The 16,029-nt window shown below is 36.6% G+C and overlaps 1 protein-coding gene across 3 annotated transcripts in view; it reads right to left on the bottom strand.

Moving 5' to 3' along the window:
- The window catches only part of IPO11 (importin 11), a 197,946-nt gene that overhangs the window by 34,590 nt on the left and 147,327 nt on the right, over nt 1-16,029 (bottom strand). For all 3 annotated transcript variants that reach the window (XM_045494369.1, XM_045494363.1, XM_045494376.1), the window contains one exon: nt 2,617-2,712. In XM_045494369.1, coding sequence (XP_045350325.1) covers nt 2,617-2,712 — 96 coding nt within the window. The remainder of the gene's footprint in view (nt 1-2,616; nt 2,713-16,029) is intronic.

Below are 16,029 nucleotides of genomic sequence, written 5' to 3'. Positions count from 1 at the left end.
AATTCAAACTCTCTTTTAGTTGGAACATCAGTCTTCTCTGGTTTTCTGACTTAGACTAGAACTTACAACACTGGCTCTCCTGCTTTTCAGGACTTTGGACTTGGACTGAAACTGTACCATTAGCCCTCCTGGGTCTCTAGTTTGCCAAATGAGGATCTTGGGACTTCTCAGCCTCCAAAATCACATGAACCAACGCTTTCTAATATTGATATATTTGTGATTCTAAGCATAGGACAATAAATATAAGTCTCTCTGGCATTCTCTCTCTCCTTTAATATATATTGGTTCTGTCTATATGGAAAACCCCGACTAACATACTACTTACAGAGGTGAAAAAAACAGGGTTTTCTTTCTTTCTTCTACTTTACTCTATACTGAGACTACAACGGGAATTCAACAGAACTAAAAATATTAAATAAAGTTGAATAAACTGTTCTGATAAACTGTTCCAATAAACAGGAAGGGAAGCTGGAGGCTAAGTTAGCTACAGAAGTAAATATTTCATGTTTCTCACGTGCCATTTTCTGAAAGTCTACTTATACCCTACAGTTGAATGAACTGTAATTTCTAGAACTCTATTTAATTCACAGAATTACAGAATAGGAAGATTATCAGAGATCTTGTCTAACCTCTCTTAGAAACTTAGAAAAGTTAGGAAAACAGTTCTACACTGTGCTTCCACATGCCAAATACCAGCCCCAGGGGAAAAGCGACGACCAAACAATTCTGGGGAACAAAACAGGGGTTTTACATCCCAGCTACCCAGGCACCCCAGCCCTCAAGTCTAGGCCTTTCTAGTCTGGATCCCCATAACACTGTCCTAGTCAGTCTGCTTTCCTTACATTCACCACTTTCCTCTTCCAAACCAAAACCTTCTTCCTGGCTGAGTGGACATCTTGAGTCAGAACAGGATGATTCTAGTTTTGACGACTCCACTAAACTGCTGGGTCACTGCACTTTTCTGAGTCTCTGTAACCTAATCTTTAAAATAATGAAATTACACCGATTTCTAAACTTTATTCCTAACAACTTCCTGACCCTCATCCTTTGCATTTGCACCTTCTATCATAATGTCCACTTCCTATACCCTAAGTCCTATCCTTTCCTGAAGACTCTAACATACAGTGCCTTTTCCTTGTCTTCCTATTAAACCACAACCCAGAATTCTACTATTTTGTGTGCTTTATTCAAAACAGATATAATGGTCTTTACTCATTACCAGTGTTCCATTTTACACCCTCCCCCTAACTAAATTATATATTCCAAAGAGGACAAGGAACATTTGTTTATATCCTGAACACTTCATAAACAGTTGCAAACTTTGTCATGTATGTATGTTATGTATATTATGTACATACATGTATGTATGTATGTTATGTATATTATGCATAAATATACAATATTTATAGTCATGTGGCATAAACCCTATGTTAACTTTAAAAAAACCTTCCTACACGCATGGTTTCTTATTTTGGTTGTGATCACAAAAGTTTGAACGCTCCACTTCATCTGAACTCCTACATTCTTGAAAGCAAGTTTACATGCCAAACCCATTATGTCTACGTATGTTGAATAAGATTCAACAATGTATATTTGCTTTCTATGTTTTTCAACAAAATATTCAATGGCAACCGTTCCCATTTCCTATAGATTGTTTATAAAGAACAAAGAAAACTGACTCAGTATATTACTGACATAAAGTCTAGCGGTCTTAAAGCTCATTAAGTATTGCTTATCATAAAACACATGCCCTTTATTAATAATAACAAGAAAAGGTATAGCAATTCTATTAACTTCAAAGGATACAATGAAATGAAATTTCAAATTTGTAGTTACATGAGAGTGTCAGAATTTCTGATAAAATGATTTTAACTATTCTCATAAAACATTAATTTTAACCGTTCTCTTTTAAAACTGGTCAAGTACCAGATGACTCTAATATTTAAAGGTGCCAGGGGGTACTTCTACCAGACAAATACAACAAATACAGGATGCTTTTCAATCATCTTTTCCCCATAACTTGCCTAATGGACAGGGGAACTTTGTTAGTTAAAAAAAAGGACATATTCAAAACATCTTAAAAAAAGGAATTTATACACTAACATACACATAGATTCTTTTTTAAAAACTTCATGTCGTATCATGAACTGATTATTGGACCAAAGAAGTCCAATCTATCATTTCACTTTAACAAAGTAAAGCTGATCTCAAGATCAAACTAATTATAAGCAAAAGAAATCTACTTTTTCTTTTTTTTTTATTTTTATTTTTTTAACATTTATTCATTTTTTGACAGACAGAGAGAGACAGAGCGTGAGTCGGGGAGGGGCAGAGAGAGAGGGAGACACAGAATCTGAAGCAGGCTCCAGGCTCCGAACTGCAAGCACAGAGCCTGATGCGGAGCTTGAACTCACAGATTTGAGATCATGACCTGAGCCGAAGTCGGACACTTAACTGATGGAGCCACCCAAGTAACCCCCCCACTTTTTCTTTATGAAAGACAAAATTAAAAAGCCACCACACTGTGCTTATATAGTAGTAGTGAACAAAAATGATTCAGGATATAATTAATTACCACCCTCCCCAACTTCAAGTACAATTAAATGATCCACCTACTCTTTGTAAGTTCCTGTTTCAGGATCTTCTGTCATGACATCATGTAAGCCTTCCACTGAGATGTTTATAATCCCACAGAATTTATCTTGGATGACACTAAAACAAAAGAAGAGCAAAACAAATTAAACTGGAGTATTTTAACCAGTAGTTATTTTTTCTTTTCTTTTCTTTTTCTAATTATCCCTTTAAACATCAAGAGAAATTTTAGTAGTAAAATAAAAAAGGAAAGCAAACTTCCAAAATATTTCTTATAATAGAAAGGAGATAGGAAAGATATACTTTAAAAAAGTATATATAAAAGAGATTTTTATTTATAAAAAGTATTTATAAAAGTATTTATAAAAAGTATAAATTATAAAAAGTATTTACAAAAGTATTATAAAAAGTATTTATAAAAGAGATAGGAAAGATATACTTCAATATGCTCTAACTTATTACAATAGTCCTATGCTGATTTTATAACTAAAAAGATAAAGATAACAAAAATGTTTGAGATTAAAAATCTCTTTTCTTCCGAAGACAATGCCAAGAAAAGACAAGCCATCGACTGGGAAAAAAGTATTTGTAAAACATATGTATGAGAAAGGATTTGAATCCAGAACATACAAAGACCTCTAAAAGCTCAAGAAGACAACCACTCAATTTAAAAATTGGCAAAGACTTTCACAGACACTTCACTAGAGATATAAAGATGGCATACAAATACTTGAAAATATGTTCACTGTTATTAGTCATCAGAGAAACGCAAATTAAAACCTCAAAGACATTTTGATTAAAAGTTAAATTAAGAAGAGCGACAATACCAAGTGCTGACAAAGATGAAAAACAAGGTCATACACACATTGCTGCAAAGAATGAAAAAATGGTATCCATTTCAGAAACCACAATGGCAGTTTTTATAAAGTTAGCACACTCCATGCAAATCAGCAATCCATTCTTATGTATTTACCCAAGACCAAAACAAGTACCTTCAGATGTGAATGTAAACATTTATGGTAGGTTTATTCATAATAATTCACAACTACAAATGACCCAAATATCCATCAACTAGTGAATGGATAAACTGTAAGAAGCTTATTCAAAGAAAGTTGTCAGCAATAAAAATGAACTAAAGATACATGCAACAACTTGGATAAATCTCAAAAACATTATGCTAAGAGAATAAAAGACTCAAAATGCTACATATTATAGGACTCCATTTATGTGACTTTCTTGAAAGGTAAAATTATTTGTTCAGTGGTTGCTAGAGAAAGAGACACGAGGGAACTTTTTGGGGTGACAGGAGTGTTCTATATACAGCGTGTACATCTGTGAACACTTTAAAGCTTAAAGGAGTTTTACTCTGATACTGTATTTTTTTTTTTTAACATTTTCTTGGTTTTTGTTTGTTTGAAAGGGAGAGTGTGAGCGAGCATGGAGAGGTGAAGCAGGCTCTACACCGAGCAAACAGCCAAGATGGGGCTTGATCTCACAACCCATGAGACCAGGACCTGAGCCAAAAACAAGAATCAGATGCCCAACAGAATGAGCCACCCACGTGCACCATATGCAACTATACTTTCTTTAATGATTCTGACTTTTAAATTTTTTTTAGTGTTTATTTATTTTGAAGGAGAGAGAGAGCATGAGCAGGGGAGGGGCAAAGAGAGAGAGGGAGACAAAGAATCTGAAGCTCCAGGCTCTAAGGTGTTAGCACAGAGCCTGACACAGGGCTCGAACTCACAAGCCGTGAGATTGTGATTTGAGCTGAAGTTAGATGCTTAACCGACTGAGCCACCAGGCGTTCCTAATGAATCCAACTTTTAAAAGGTAGAAGTCAATAACCATCCACTGAAACACTAAATTATACTATTTGAATTTAAAACTAACTGAATAAATTCTAATGTTTATCACCAGGGAACTTCTCGTATCATTCCTGTAAGAGATATACCGTGTTTCTCATTCTGTATTAACACAAACGATTGTTTTAAATGTTCAGTAAAGTAGATACCAAGTAACCATATTTTGGGTCATGTTCCTGCCTTTGTAAAGTCAAATGTTTTATCTGTACATTCAAATGGGATCAGATTTTAGACAAGTCAGCAGTCAAGCAAAAGTAGTAACTAGCTGATGTCATTCTAAGAAAATTTTTTTTAATGTTTATTTATTTTTGAGAGAGACAGAGACAGAATGCGAGTGGGTTGGGGCAGAGAGAGAGGGAGGCACAGAATAGGAAGCAGGCTCCAGGCTCCAAACTGTAAACAGAGCCCGACGCGGGGCTTGAAATGATGAGCTGTGAGATCGTGACCCGAGCCGAAGTCAGACGCTCAACCTACTGTGACACCCAGGCGCCCCCTGATGTCATTCTAATACATTTTAATGTATATATTAACACCCTATTACAGGAGTATGTATTTTTTCAAGTCACTCTATTTCCTTCATATAAGAACTAAAAAAAATCTCTCAAGAAAGACACATATAATCTACCTTATTCAGTTCAGGGAACAACCCCTAGGGGAAAAAACAAAACAAAACAAAACTAGAAAACGAAAATTGTGCCTAAAGTTTCACCCACTAACTGTGTGATCCGACTGCAGTTAATTCATTTCTCTAAGTATTGGTCTCCTTGTTTGCAAATGGAAGGCTGAACTAAAGGATGGCAGATACATGGAGGGAATATAGACATTTTCACTTCTGAATGCACAGTAAATCACCGCTGATCCAATATAGAATGCTAATAAGGCAGGCAGGTTCTGAGATTCCTTTTTAACACAGGAGCATTCCAGAAAGCTAGCAACAACTAATTAGTTGAAAAAGACAAAAATCCTCCAGACTACAGCTTTCAAGCTTGTTTACCAGGCCTTTATGTCAGCATTATTGAGGGACAATCCATGCAAGCAGCTGCCTTCTCTACTCATATCACCTACAAGCATCAACCCCAACACGTTCTAGGAAAACTGGTAATTTTGCCAGAAAATGAAATGTAATTCTGAGTACTGTGTACTTTCTCAAAAGACTTAACATGAATTTTCCTAACAGATATCTGGCAATCTGAATGTGAACATGATCTACTGGTGGGTGAAGGTTAAGTAGGAGGGAGGGAATTGTAGAAGGAAGAGAAAAAAATGGTACATATTTGACAACCAGCTCATATCATTATAGGTTTTACTGCAAATTATCATATTGATCAGTGATGATGTTACCAGCACAGGCACATGTTTCTGAGAAGAAGGCAGGAAGTTCTCTATCTGCCATAATTAGAAAAAAAGTAATTAGCAATAGAGTGAATAAACTATATAGTTCTAGAGTACTGAGCCTCTGTGGACATGCACATTCACTACACGCGAGCATTCAAGGCTGAGGACAGAGCCTTCAAGGCTGATAATCACACTGCTGCATGAATAGGGTCAACTTCTGACTGTACAATTCTTGCCAAAAGGCATCACTTCACCTCTTTCTCATGAATGTTGAGTTTGTTTAGATGACACTCCTGGACCCAAAATGAAGCTTGAAAAGTTCTGAAAGAAATCTACAGAGTTCAGGAACCTGAGATTTAAGTGAAGCCAGGAGCGAGAAATAATCAATGACTGAGATAAAGAAGAAAATTAGAATAAAGAATGGAAAATGATACCCATAAAGGAAGACTGGACAGAGATCAGAAGATACAGGTCCAAGCTCCGCTCAGCTTGCACATGCTTATTCAGGCTTGGAGGAGAAGCCAGTCTGGCAATCAGTGGTGTTCACCCTCCCTATTCCCTCCGCTGTCCCCACCTGGATACCCAGCTCTACCAGCAGACTGTCTAGTAGGGTAAGTGAAGTGAGGCAACCTCAGGGGGCAGTCACTTTTTTTTTTCCACTGGAACGTGACTCTTTCTGCACAAAAAGGACACAAGAGGCAGAGACCTACGAATGGGAGGGGGATTGAATTCCAACACACCAGGAAAACCATACTTGCACTGGAGTACCCATTAGGTGCCAAGATGGGGTGACCAGAGACTACAAGTTCAGAAAAGAGAAAAATGACTAAAGCCCAGAGTAGAAAGGTACATGGGCTGGCTCTGAATGGGAAGAGAGGACTCTCAAAAAGGTCTCTGCTGACTCTTAAAAACTGAGAACTGAGGGTTGATGGGGGGTGGGAGGGAGGGGAGGGTGGGTGATGGGTATTGAGGAGGGCACCTTTTGGGATGAGCACTGGGTGTTGTATGGAAACCAATTTGACAATAAACTTCATATATTGAAAAAAAATAAAAATAAAAAAAGGTCTCTGCTGTCAATGGAGAGCCCACTTCAGATCCCCTGCTCCCTCTGCAATACCCCCACTCAAAAATAAACATTAAAAAAAAGAGAGAGAGAAGGAAGGACTGAAGAATGGAAATGGAGGTATCCATGCCGTGTCCTGGGGTCAGGAACAGAAATTATTTTACACAAAAATTGTTTTCAAAGCATTCAAGTTAAGAAACAAACAAACACATAAGATGTACTGCCGTTACCACTCATGAGTCAGTTTGGGAAAAGTACCCCCAAATATTAGGGATAACAAAGAGCCAAAAGAGGCTTCCACTTACTGCCACGCAGAAGACCTATTTATTTAAAACAAAATAAGCATTAAGAAGTTATCATTTTTTTTCTCCTTTGTAATAAGCTGTTATAAAAACATGAGCTCCAAATGCATAAATGTAACATGTTAAAACAAAGCCTCTAAAATAGATTTCTTGGGATGCCTGGGTGGCTCAGTCGGTTAAGCATCGACTTCAGCTCAGGTTATGATCTGGCGGTTCATGGGTTCAAACCCTGTGTCAGACTCTGTGCTGACAGCTCAGAGCCTGGAGCCTGCTTCAGATTCTGTGTCTCCCTCTTTCTATACCCCTCCCCCTGCTCGTGCTCTGTCTCTCTCTCTCTCTCAAAAACGAATAAACATTAAAAAAGATATTTTTAATTAAAATATTTATTTTACCTACAGTATTTTTAAAAATCTTTGAATATTCACCAAATTGTCACTTTGCTTCGCTTTTTACTCACACAATACTCTCTCAGCCCTTGTCATTTACAAATTAAGAATCAATCTTATTTTTCCATACTAGACAACCTTTCTGAATTAAATGCTTTAAAATGTGATTAGACATTTAAAATGGAAACAAATCAAATGAGAGCTATAAACCAGGAATGAAAGAAAAATAGGTTTGGAGGAGGAAAAGAAGGGAGAAAAAGGCATTGTACTCACTTAATCTTATACATATAACCTCTCTAGCAAAGGACAACAATTAGTTGGTTTTTTTCTCCCCAGTGAAAAACAGCCGAGTTTTTTCTTTCCTCTGAGCTACACATTTAGTTATATTTAGCACTTCATAAGTATTCTCAGTGTGCCATCGTCTAATGTCCTCTTTGTGCACATCATTCAAATGTAGTATCAGACCTAGCATATAATGTGGAAGAAGTGAAGGTAGCTAGAGTGAACCAGGTGCGTTTATTTATTTAAACATTTACTCATATTTGAGGGAGAGAGAGCAAGTGGGGGAGGGGCAGAGATAGGGAGACAGACAGAGGATCTGCTGTGAGCACAGAGCCTGATACGGGGCTCGAAGTCATGAACCACGAGACTGTGACCAGAGCCAAAATCAAGAGTAGGCCAGTGAGTCACCCAGGAGCCTCACCATGTAACTTTAGATCTCACCCTGTTCTTAATCTCTTAAACCCGTGTTTACCAAGAAGGGACAGTTCACATGAACAAGGATGCAACAATCTAGACTCTTAAAAGAATAGCTAAACTCCATGCTAGTCTGTATACAGCTTCCACAGCACAGCAGAAGAGCAGAAAAAACAATACTTAAGAGATTTTAAAAAATTAAAATGCTGACTCTGGAGAAAACTTGACATCTTGCTATTATCACTAGGGCAGATATGAGAAGACTGGCTCAGTGAGTATTAATAAATAAAAGGTAGGCTTATACCAAGATACCAATTTATTTTCAAAACAAAATTAAAAAAAAAAAAAAAAGGACTCGAGTAAGTAATTTTACCCTAGCCGACCTTTCCTGGTGAATGGATCACCACACTTAAGTAAACATTTTATGAGTCCCTAATTTATTTTATTAAACATTCATTTTAGTAAATGAATTCGTTTTAGTAAACATTTTACGAGTCCCTAATATGTGTTAGACATCATGATAAGCACTGGAGATCAAAAAAATGGCTACCTCTAAGACTATGTAACATGAAAAAAAACAGTCTCCTCAAAAAGCGGAATTGGAAAATTGGACAACTACATGCAAAAGAATGAAACCGGGCCACTTCCTCACACCATGCACAAAGATAAACTCAAAAGAGATTAAGGACCTAAATTTAAGAAATAAATCCATAAAAATCCTAGAGGAGAGCACAGGCAGTAATATCTCTGACACCAACCAAAGCAACATTTTTCTAGATAAGTCTCCTGAGACAAGGGAAGCAAAAGCAAAAATAAATTAGTGGGACTACATCAAAATAAAAAGCTTCTGCAGAGTGAAGGAAACAATCAACAAAACTAAAAGACAACCTACTCAATGGGAGAAGATATTTGCAAATAACATATCCAATAGAGGGTTAGTATACAAAATATATTAAGAACTTACATAACTCAACACCCAAAAACAATCCAATTAAAAATGGGCAGAAAATGTGAACAGGCATTTCTCCAAAGACATCCAGATGGCTAACAGATACATGAAAAGATGCTCAACATCAGTAATCATCAGGGAAGTGCAAATCACAACCATAATGACATCATCACCTCATACCTGTCGGAATGGCTATAAAAAAAAAACAACACATGAAACAACAAGTGTTAGTAAGAATGTGGAGAAAAAGGAACCCTTGTACACTGTTCATGGGAATGCAAACTGGCCCAGCCATGCGACAAACAGTCTAGAGCTACCTCAAAAAATTAAAAATAGAATTACCATATGATCTGGTAATTACACTACTATTTACCCAAAGAATGTGAAACACTAATTCAGAATGATATATGCACCCAAATGTTGACCGTAGCATTATTTACAATAGCCAAATTATGAAGGCAACCCAAGTGTCCATCCATAGATGAATGGATAAAGAAGATGTGGTATATATACACAAAGGATTATTACCGAGCCATGAAAAAGAATGAAATCTTGCCTTTGGAAAAAAAATGGATGGATCTACAGAATATAACACTAAGTGAAATCAGTCCGAGACATATACCATATGATTTTACTTATGTGAAATTTAAGAAGCAAAACAAAACAAAGGAAAAATGAAAGAAACGACCCCCAAACCGGATTCTTAACTATAGAAAACTGGTGGTTACCAGAGAGGAGGTGATATACGTGAAGGAGATCAGAGTATATCATCAAGATGAGCACTGAGTAATCTCTAAAATTGCTGAATCACTATAATGCACACTGGAGCCTATATGACAGTATATGTTAACTATACTGGAATTAAAATTAAAAAAGAAAAAAAAAGCTTTTGATATTGGGGGGAAAAAGATGGCTACTACAAGGAACTCAGAAACTAAAGGAAGCTTTTAACTTTAAAGGAAGCAGATAACTTTGAATGCTCACAGGGTCATGTGTTGCACATCTGAATGTTACCTGTCCTCTAATTCAGAGGAAAAAACTGAGAAAGGCTGTGCTATAAGTGCAAAAGCTCATTACTGACTAACAGTCTGCAGGAAGGACAAAGAAATCAAGCAACAAATGGGATGTTCTTTATTTTTTTTTAATGTTTATTTATTTTGAGAAAAAGTGCATGTGCATGTGGGGGGGGGGTGGGAGCAGAGAGAGAGAGAGAGAGAGAGAGAGAGAGAGAGAGAGAGAAACCCAAGCAGGCTCCCCTCTGTCAGCTTGGAGCCCAATAGGGGCTCAAACTCACGAACCCATGAGATCATGACCTGAGCAGAAATCAAGTCAGAAGTTTAACTGAGCCCCCAGGTGCCCACCCTTTTTTCTTTTCAATCAAATTATGATATCCTCAGTGTCTTTCTCCATTTTACAGGTATCTCTGATTTATTAAGTGGCATTTATCTGAAGTGAGAGCATCCTGTCACATGGACAGACAGTGCTAAAGAAGCAGTGGCAAATTATCCCTCTCCAATTCTCATCACTGACCCCCAGAATCCTTATCACTCCCATCACTTGAGATCTTAGCATTTTCAAGTTAACTCATTTTGCACTGATATCATTAGGATAGTTGCACCTCGTCAATAGAAAAACCCTAATTTTGATATAAATTTACTTTCATTTCACAACGTTAAGTGGGATCCAACTGACGCAACTCATTTATTATGATGACTTCAAGGAGGCAAATGCGCGCCTGCTATTACAGTCTCTTACATTTCATTCTTTCTCCTTAAGAACTTCAAGTTCTAATAAACCCGCCTTTCCCAAGTTATATTGCATTACTCCTCCTTCCGTGGCTTTCAGGCAGTTAAGTCATCATCTCCTGAATAGAAAAGCTGCTCAGAGATCTGCTTACTCCCTTCCTGCTCCTCACAAGGCTCTTCCTCCCTTTTCTATTCACCTTAATTTACACTTCCTTCTTCAGGAGGTCTTCCCTGGCCACTCTAACTCACTGTAAGTAAGCTCTTTGTCCTTGGAATTTCCAGTAGCATAAAACATCTGCACATCTCATTTACACACAACTCCTGTGCCATCTACTACTTTCTCCCAATGTCCTTTAATTTTTCATGCCCACATGTCTGCTCTAAGTTAACTGTAAGCAGAGCCCATGTGTTATATTTTTCTATGTCCCACAGGACATTATGCATAACATGAACACTCAATAAATAATCATGGGAACTGATGATCCCCCAAAGCTCAAGAACTGCCCTCCCTCATTTTCTTTGGGCAAAATTATTTTTACTTATCTTTTTTGGAAATTACAAGTATGGATAGTTGAGTTATAGATAACACATTACAATTAATTACACTAAACACGAAGCAGAAAAGAGAATAGACGGAGCTGTGTTGGAATCTATTTCTGAAACACTCATTTCAGAAAATGCAAAGAAAGGTTAACATCATGGGTGAAAGAGGAGAATGAAAGTAAAACCAAAGGGGATAAAGTATTAGTAACCTGAACGTTTTCTTCCTTTTTATTTGTCACAAATACTCTTCCTTTTCTTATTTCACATACTTGGTAGATACATTAATTTATTCACACAGACACAAGCTACAAATATACTACAGAAAAGAAAACAGGCTTTTTTTTTTTTTTAATTTTTTTTTTTTCAACGTTTATTTATTTTTGGGACAGAGAGAGACAGAGCACGAACGGGGGAGGGGCAGAGAGAGAGGGAGACACAGAATCGGAAACAGGCTCCAGGCTCTGAGCCATCAGCCCAGAGCCTGACGCGGGGCTGGAACTCACAGACCGCGAGATCGTGACCTGGCTGAAGTCGGACGCTTAACCGACTGCGCCACCCAGGCGCCCCAGAAAACAGGCTTTTTTAAACATCTACTTGTTTTGTTCTTTAAGTGCGTTACAAATGACGTTACACACATATACACATTAAATAGAGGAGAGCATGAAAAACAGTACTAAATATTATTTGACCGTTTAAAACAATTCCACATAGCTTTCAATAAACTCATCTTTTTCAGTTAAAGACACATGAGTAAAACTATAGTTCTTAATCTTGTCTTAGTATTTTCTAAAGCTATGGCATCTTAAGGCATTTTCTGGGTATATATAAAAGTACCTGTAGAATATGTGAATTGCAGGAACTTCATGCAGACTGATCTTTCTTTGCCTTTGAAAACTAATTGGTAACAACAACAAAAAAAAATCAATCCATCTTTTTATGTGTTTACTATGCTGGTTTAAGATTATTTCTATACTTTTGTGTTATTATGAACCCAACTACACGGGTTCAAAACACAGTCTTTGGAAAATAAAAGTTTTAATCCCCAAAGGTACAAAAGAAATTTGTAATATTCATTTGATTACCCTAAACAATATCAGACTTAATGAACAGTTTCTTTCTAACGAGCCAATTTTTATTAGCATTTTTGTATTGAGTATTTTATAGTTCTATTTTTCATTGAAATGATCTATTCATCATGGGCCATGTGTTTCAAATTCTGTTAAGTGATGGACTCCTGTATCTATATCATATCTTCATCCCCTTGGACCTTGCAAGAAAACAGGCATGCAGAAACACAAAATTATCAGTTACTTTTTCTGAATAGTTCTATAATCAAAATTTGATGGTTTAACAGTTTTTCATAGAACACCCAAGAAAAAAATAAACCAGAATCTTAGTCATTCTAGCATTTTCTCTGATCTAACCAGACCACAATTATACTATTTATCACACACAAATAATTAATATTTGAAGTAAGTTTTGCATTCTTATACCTTAAATACAGGGGGTCAAAGAAGCTATTAGGGTAATTTAAGAAACTCATAAAATTTAAGCTTTCAATAAGCCACAACTAAATAAAAAATTCTCCTAACTGTACTTCTCTGGTAATAGTTTAATAGGATTAAGCAAAGAACAGCAGTTTATTGAAAGAAAAAGGCAAAAGAAGAAAGCCCTGACTCATCAGTCTTGTCTCAGAATTTCTACCACACTAGAGGATACAAAACTGGTGACTTCTATACTAAGGTTTTTTTCCTCTCTAGATATTTTCCAGGACCTAGCTGCAAATACTTTTGTCACTTAAATGGAAACATATATCCTTTCTACACAGCAATTCTCTACATGATCATGGAAAACAGTGTGAATAAATCTAGTTCCCTTGACAAATACTGGCAAGGAAATAGGATAAAAAATTCTTGGTGGAAATTCACGAAGTTATTTTAAAATGAAAGTTGGATTTTTACATCCAACAATAATCTTTACAAAAGCTTTTTATATTATAAATTATTCCCTCAATTAATTTTTTGAGTGCACATATAGAAGCAAAACAAAAAGGCCCATTATCTTTAAGACAGTAAGAAATAACTATAATGATCTACATATGATGACATGAGAAGAAACTGCCACCTTCTGTGATTTTTCAAGAGAAAGACTATGCTTTGAAAAACAATATGCAATGACAACACTAAGTTTCCATAAAAAGATGATGACTGATGGTACAGAACTGTGTGGGAAAAACATCGGGCTAAAAACTCCCAGCAGTGCTTCTTTTGGATGCTTATATGAGTCACTTGACAGAGCAGTTTTGGATTTTAAAAAAGGGGTATAAAATAATTTAATAGAGATTTCAGAATTATGTGGTTGGGGATATGACCTCCTATTGTAAATGCTAGACACTGTTGATGATAAAGCTATACAATATAATCATGAATACACACACACACACACACACACACACACACACCTTCCAGACATATGAAAAAAGCCAATGTGCTGTCATTAAAGTTATAAGAAAAGATATTTGTGGCTTGGAATTAAATTCCTGCAAAAGTGCTGTATACCACACAGCTCAAACCAAAATGAAGATAATGTGCACCAGAAAACTGATACACGATCAAAAGAGGGCTTTGGTAACAAAAAGCAAGTAAAGGGATCCTTCTAACAAGGAACAAGACGTCCAACAGGGCATGGTTAAGTGTCTGGGGGACCAATTTGGTAGGAAGGCCTAGCATTAAAGCTGTTTTTCAGAACCTTGTAAAAGGTTCCTCAGGGTTTTTTTTCTCCCATTTTTGCACCCCTTAAAAACAAATATAGCGTATTTTATTGTTATTGTTGTGATGCAGGAAAGGTAACTGAGTAAAAATGCCCTAAGTACATGTGGGTCCTCCTCCATCTCAAAGCTTAAATACTTTGGTGTTTATGTAATTGAGAAGTTCAAGAAATGTCCACATATACGTCATGTTTCAAGGTTCTATTTCTTGACGTGAGTGGTGGCTACACAAGCGTGTCTACTCCTGTAGGTGCTTTATGTATCAATAAAAGTCTTAAAAAATGGGTGTGGGTAGTTTAAGGGCAAATATTTGTCACGTATTAACATTAGTGTCGGTGAGATATAATTAAGTTCTATGCTATTTAGAGCACCCCTAAAATAAAATATAAGACAATTGGAAAGAGAATAAAAATCTGTCCAACTTTTGCTGACTCAAGACACAGGTATGAGGAAGAATGGATCAATAACATAACCCCAGAACTTCATGTATGAGAAAGTCGAGGACTCTACTGAGAGAAAAAAGGTGATGGAGAACAAAGAGGTATCCAAAAATCCTCTTTCCCAGCTACCACTGAATTCTGCCCAATTCCTTCATTCCCTCACAATGTCCACCCTTACCCCTCCCCACCACTTAGTCTCCAGGTATCAACACTGGCCGCCCCTCACCTGCAGAAGCCCATGAGATACCTCAGTCTTCCTTGACTCCAGGCTCCCACTCCATCACCTGTGACCTTGATTTCCTGCCTACTCTTGAAGTGTCTTGTACTTACTGATCAAGTCCTCAAAGACAATCTAACACCAAATCTCTCTACTCTGATGCTAGGAGGGAATTGGGGGTAAGTTCCCAATTAAGTTCCTAGAAATGAGATTCATATTTCTGAACACACTGGAATTTTCAATGTATTCTCAAAGTATAGTACCATAAAAAATTGTAGTTGAGTTCTCTACTTCTCATTTGTTATGGGAGAGGGTTGGGGAGGGGGGAGCTTTTTTGGTATGCCTTACAACCTTGACCAACTTTTACAAAAGTCAATGGAAAAAATGGATCTGTACCTAAAACTATCCTTCTGAAACACAACAATTTTATTCTTGAGTGCTCTATTCAAAGCACTTTAGTCAATGGTAGAGAAATACAGAAATCTTAAGAAAAGTTCCTTTAGCTATATTAATTTAGAATATTACTTAGCTTTAACTTTGCTGTTTTGCTCCAGGTAGAGCTGCTTAAAATGTGAAATAATCAAATGCACAAATTATAGTGCTGAAAGTTTCTGTGCATGTATCACTTTGAATCAATTTTACATTAAATAAGTTTTTAAACAGTGTAAGAGTGTCATACAAGCTAACATCTTTAAAAGGAAAAGCTGCTGACAGAAAGTAGAACTAGTACTTAATACATACCACTGTGCACAATTACAGTTCTATATATAAATTGATATTAACATTTTCTAGTTAAGCCTACATCAATTAGAAGTTACACATAAAAACAAAAACAAATTCTTGATAAAATTACTAAATTAGTTTCTTTGATTTCGGGGAAATTTTGTTGTGAGGTCAAGAAAAATACTGTTTACGAATATTTCCTAACTTCAAATAGCTACGTATGCTGCTTCTAACATCTTTAAGAGGACGTGGTTTAGGTGGTGGGGAAGGGGAACATGGAAAGGTTTTTACCTTTAACTTTGAATATTCCATTGAAAGGTTTTTTTAATGTTTTTAATGTTTGAGAGAGAATGAGTGAGCACAAGCAGGGGAGGGGCAGCGAGAGAGGGAGACAGAGGATCCGAAG

This window comes from Leopardus geoffroyi, chromosome A1 (assembly GCF_018350155.1).
Source record: "Leopardus geoffroyi isolate Oge1 chromosome A1, O.geoffroyi_Oge1_pat1.0, whole genome shotgun sequence".
Lineage (NCBI taxonomy): Eukaryota > Metazoa > Chordata > Mammalia > Carnivora > Felidae > Leopardus > Leopardus geoffroyi.
Note: the sequence above shows the minus strand (reverse complement) of the source record. Positions and strands in the feature narration are given on the sequence as shown.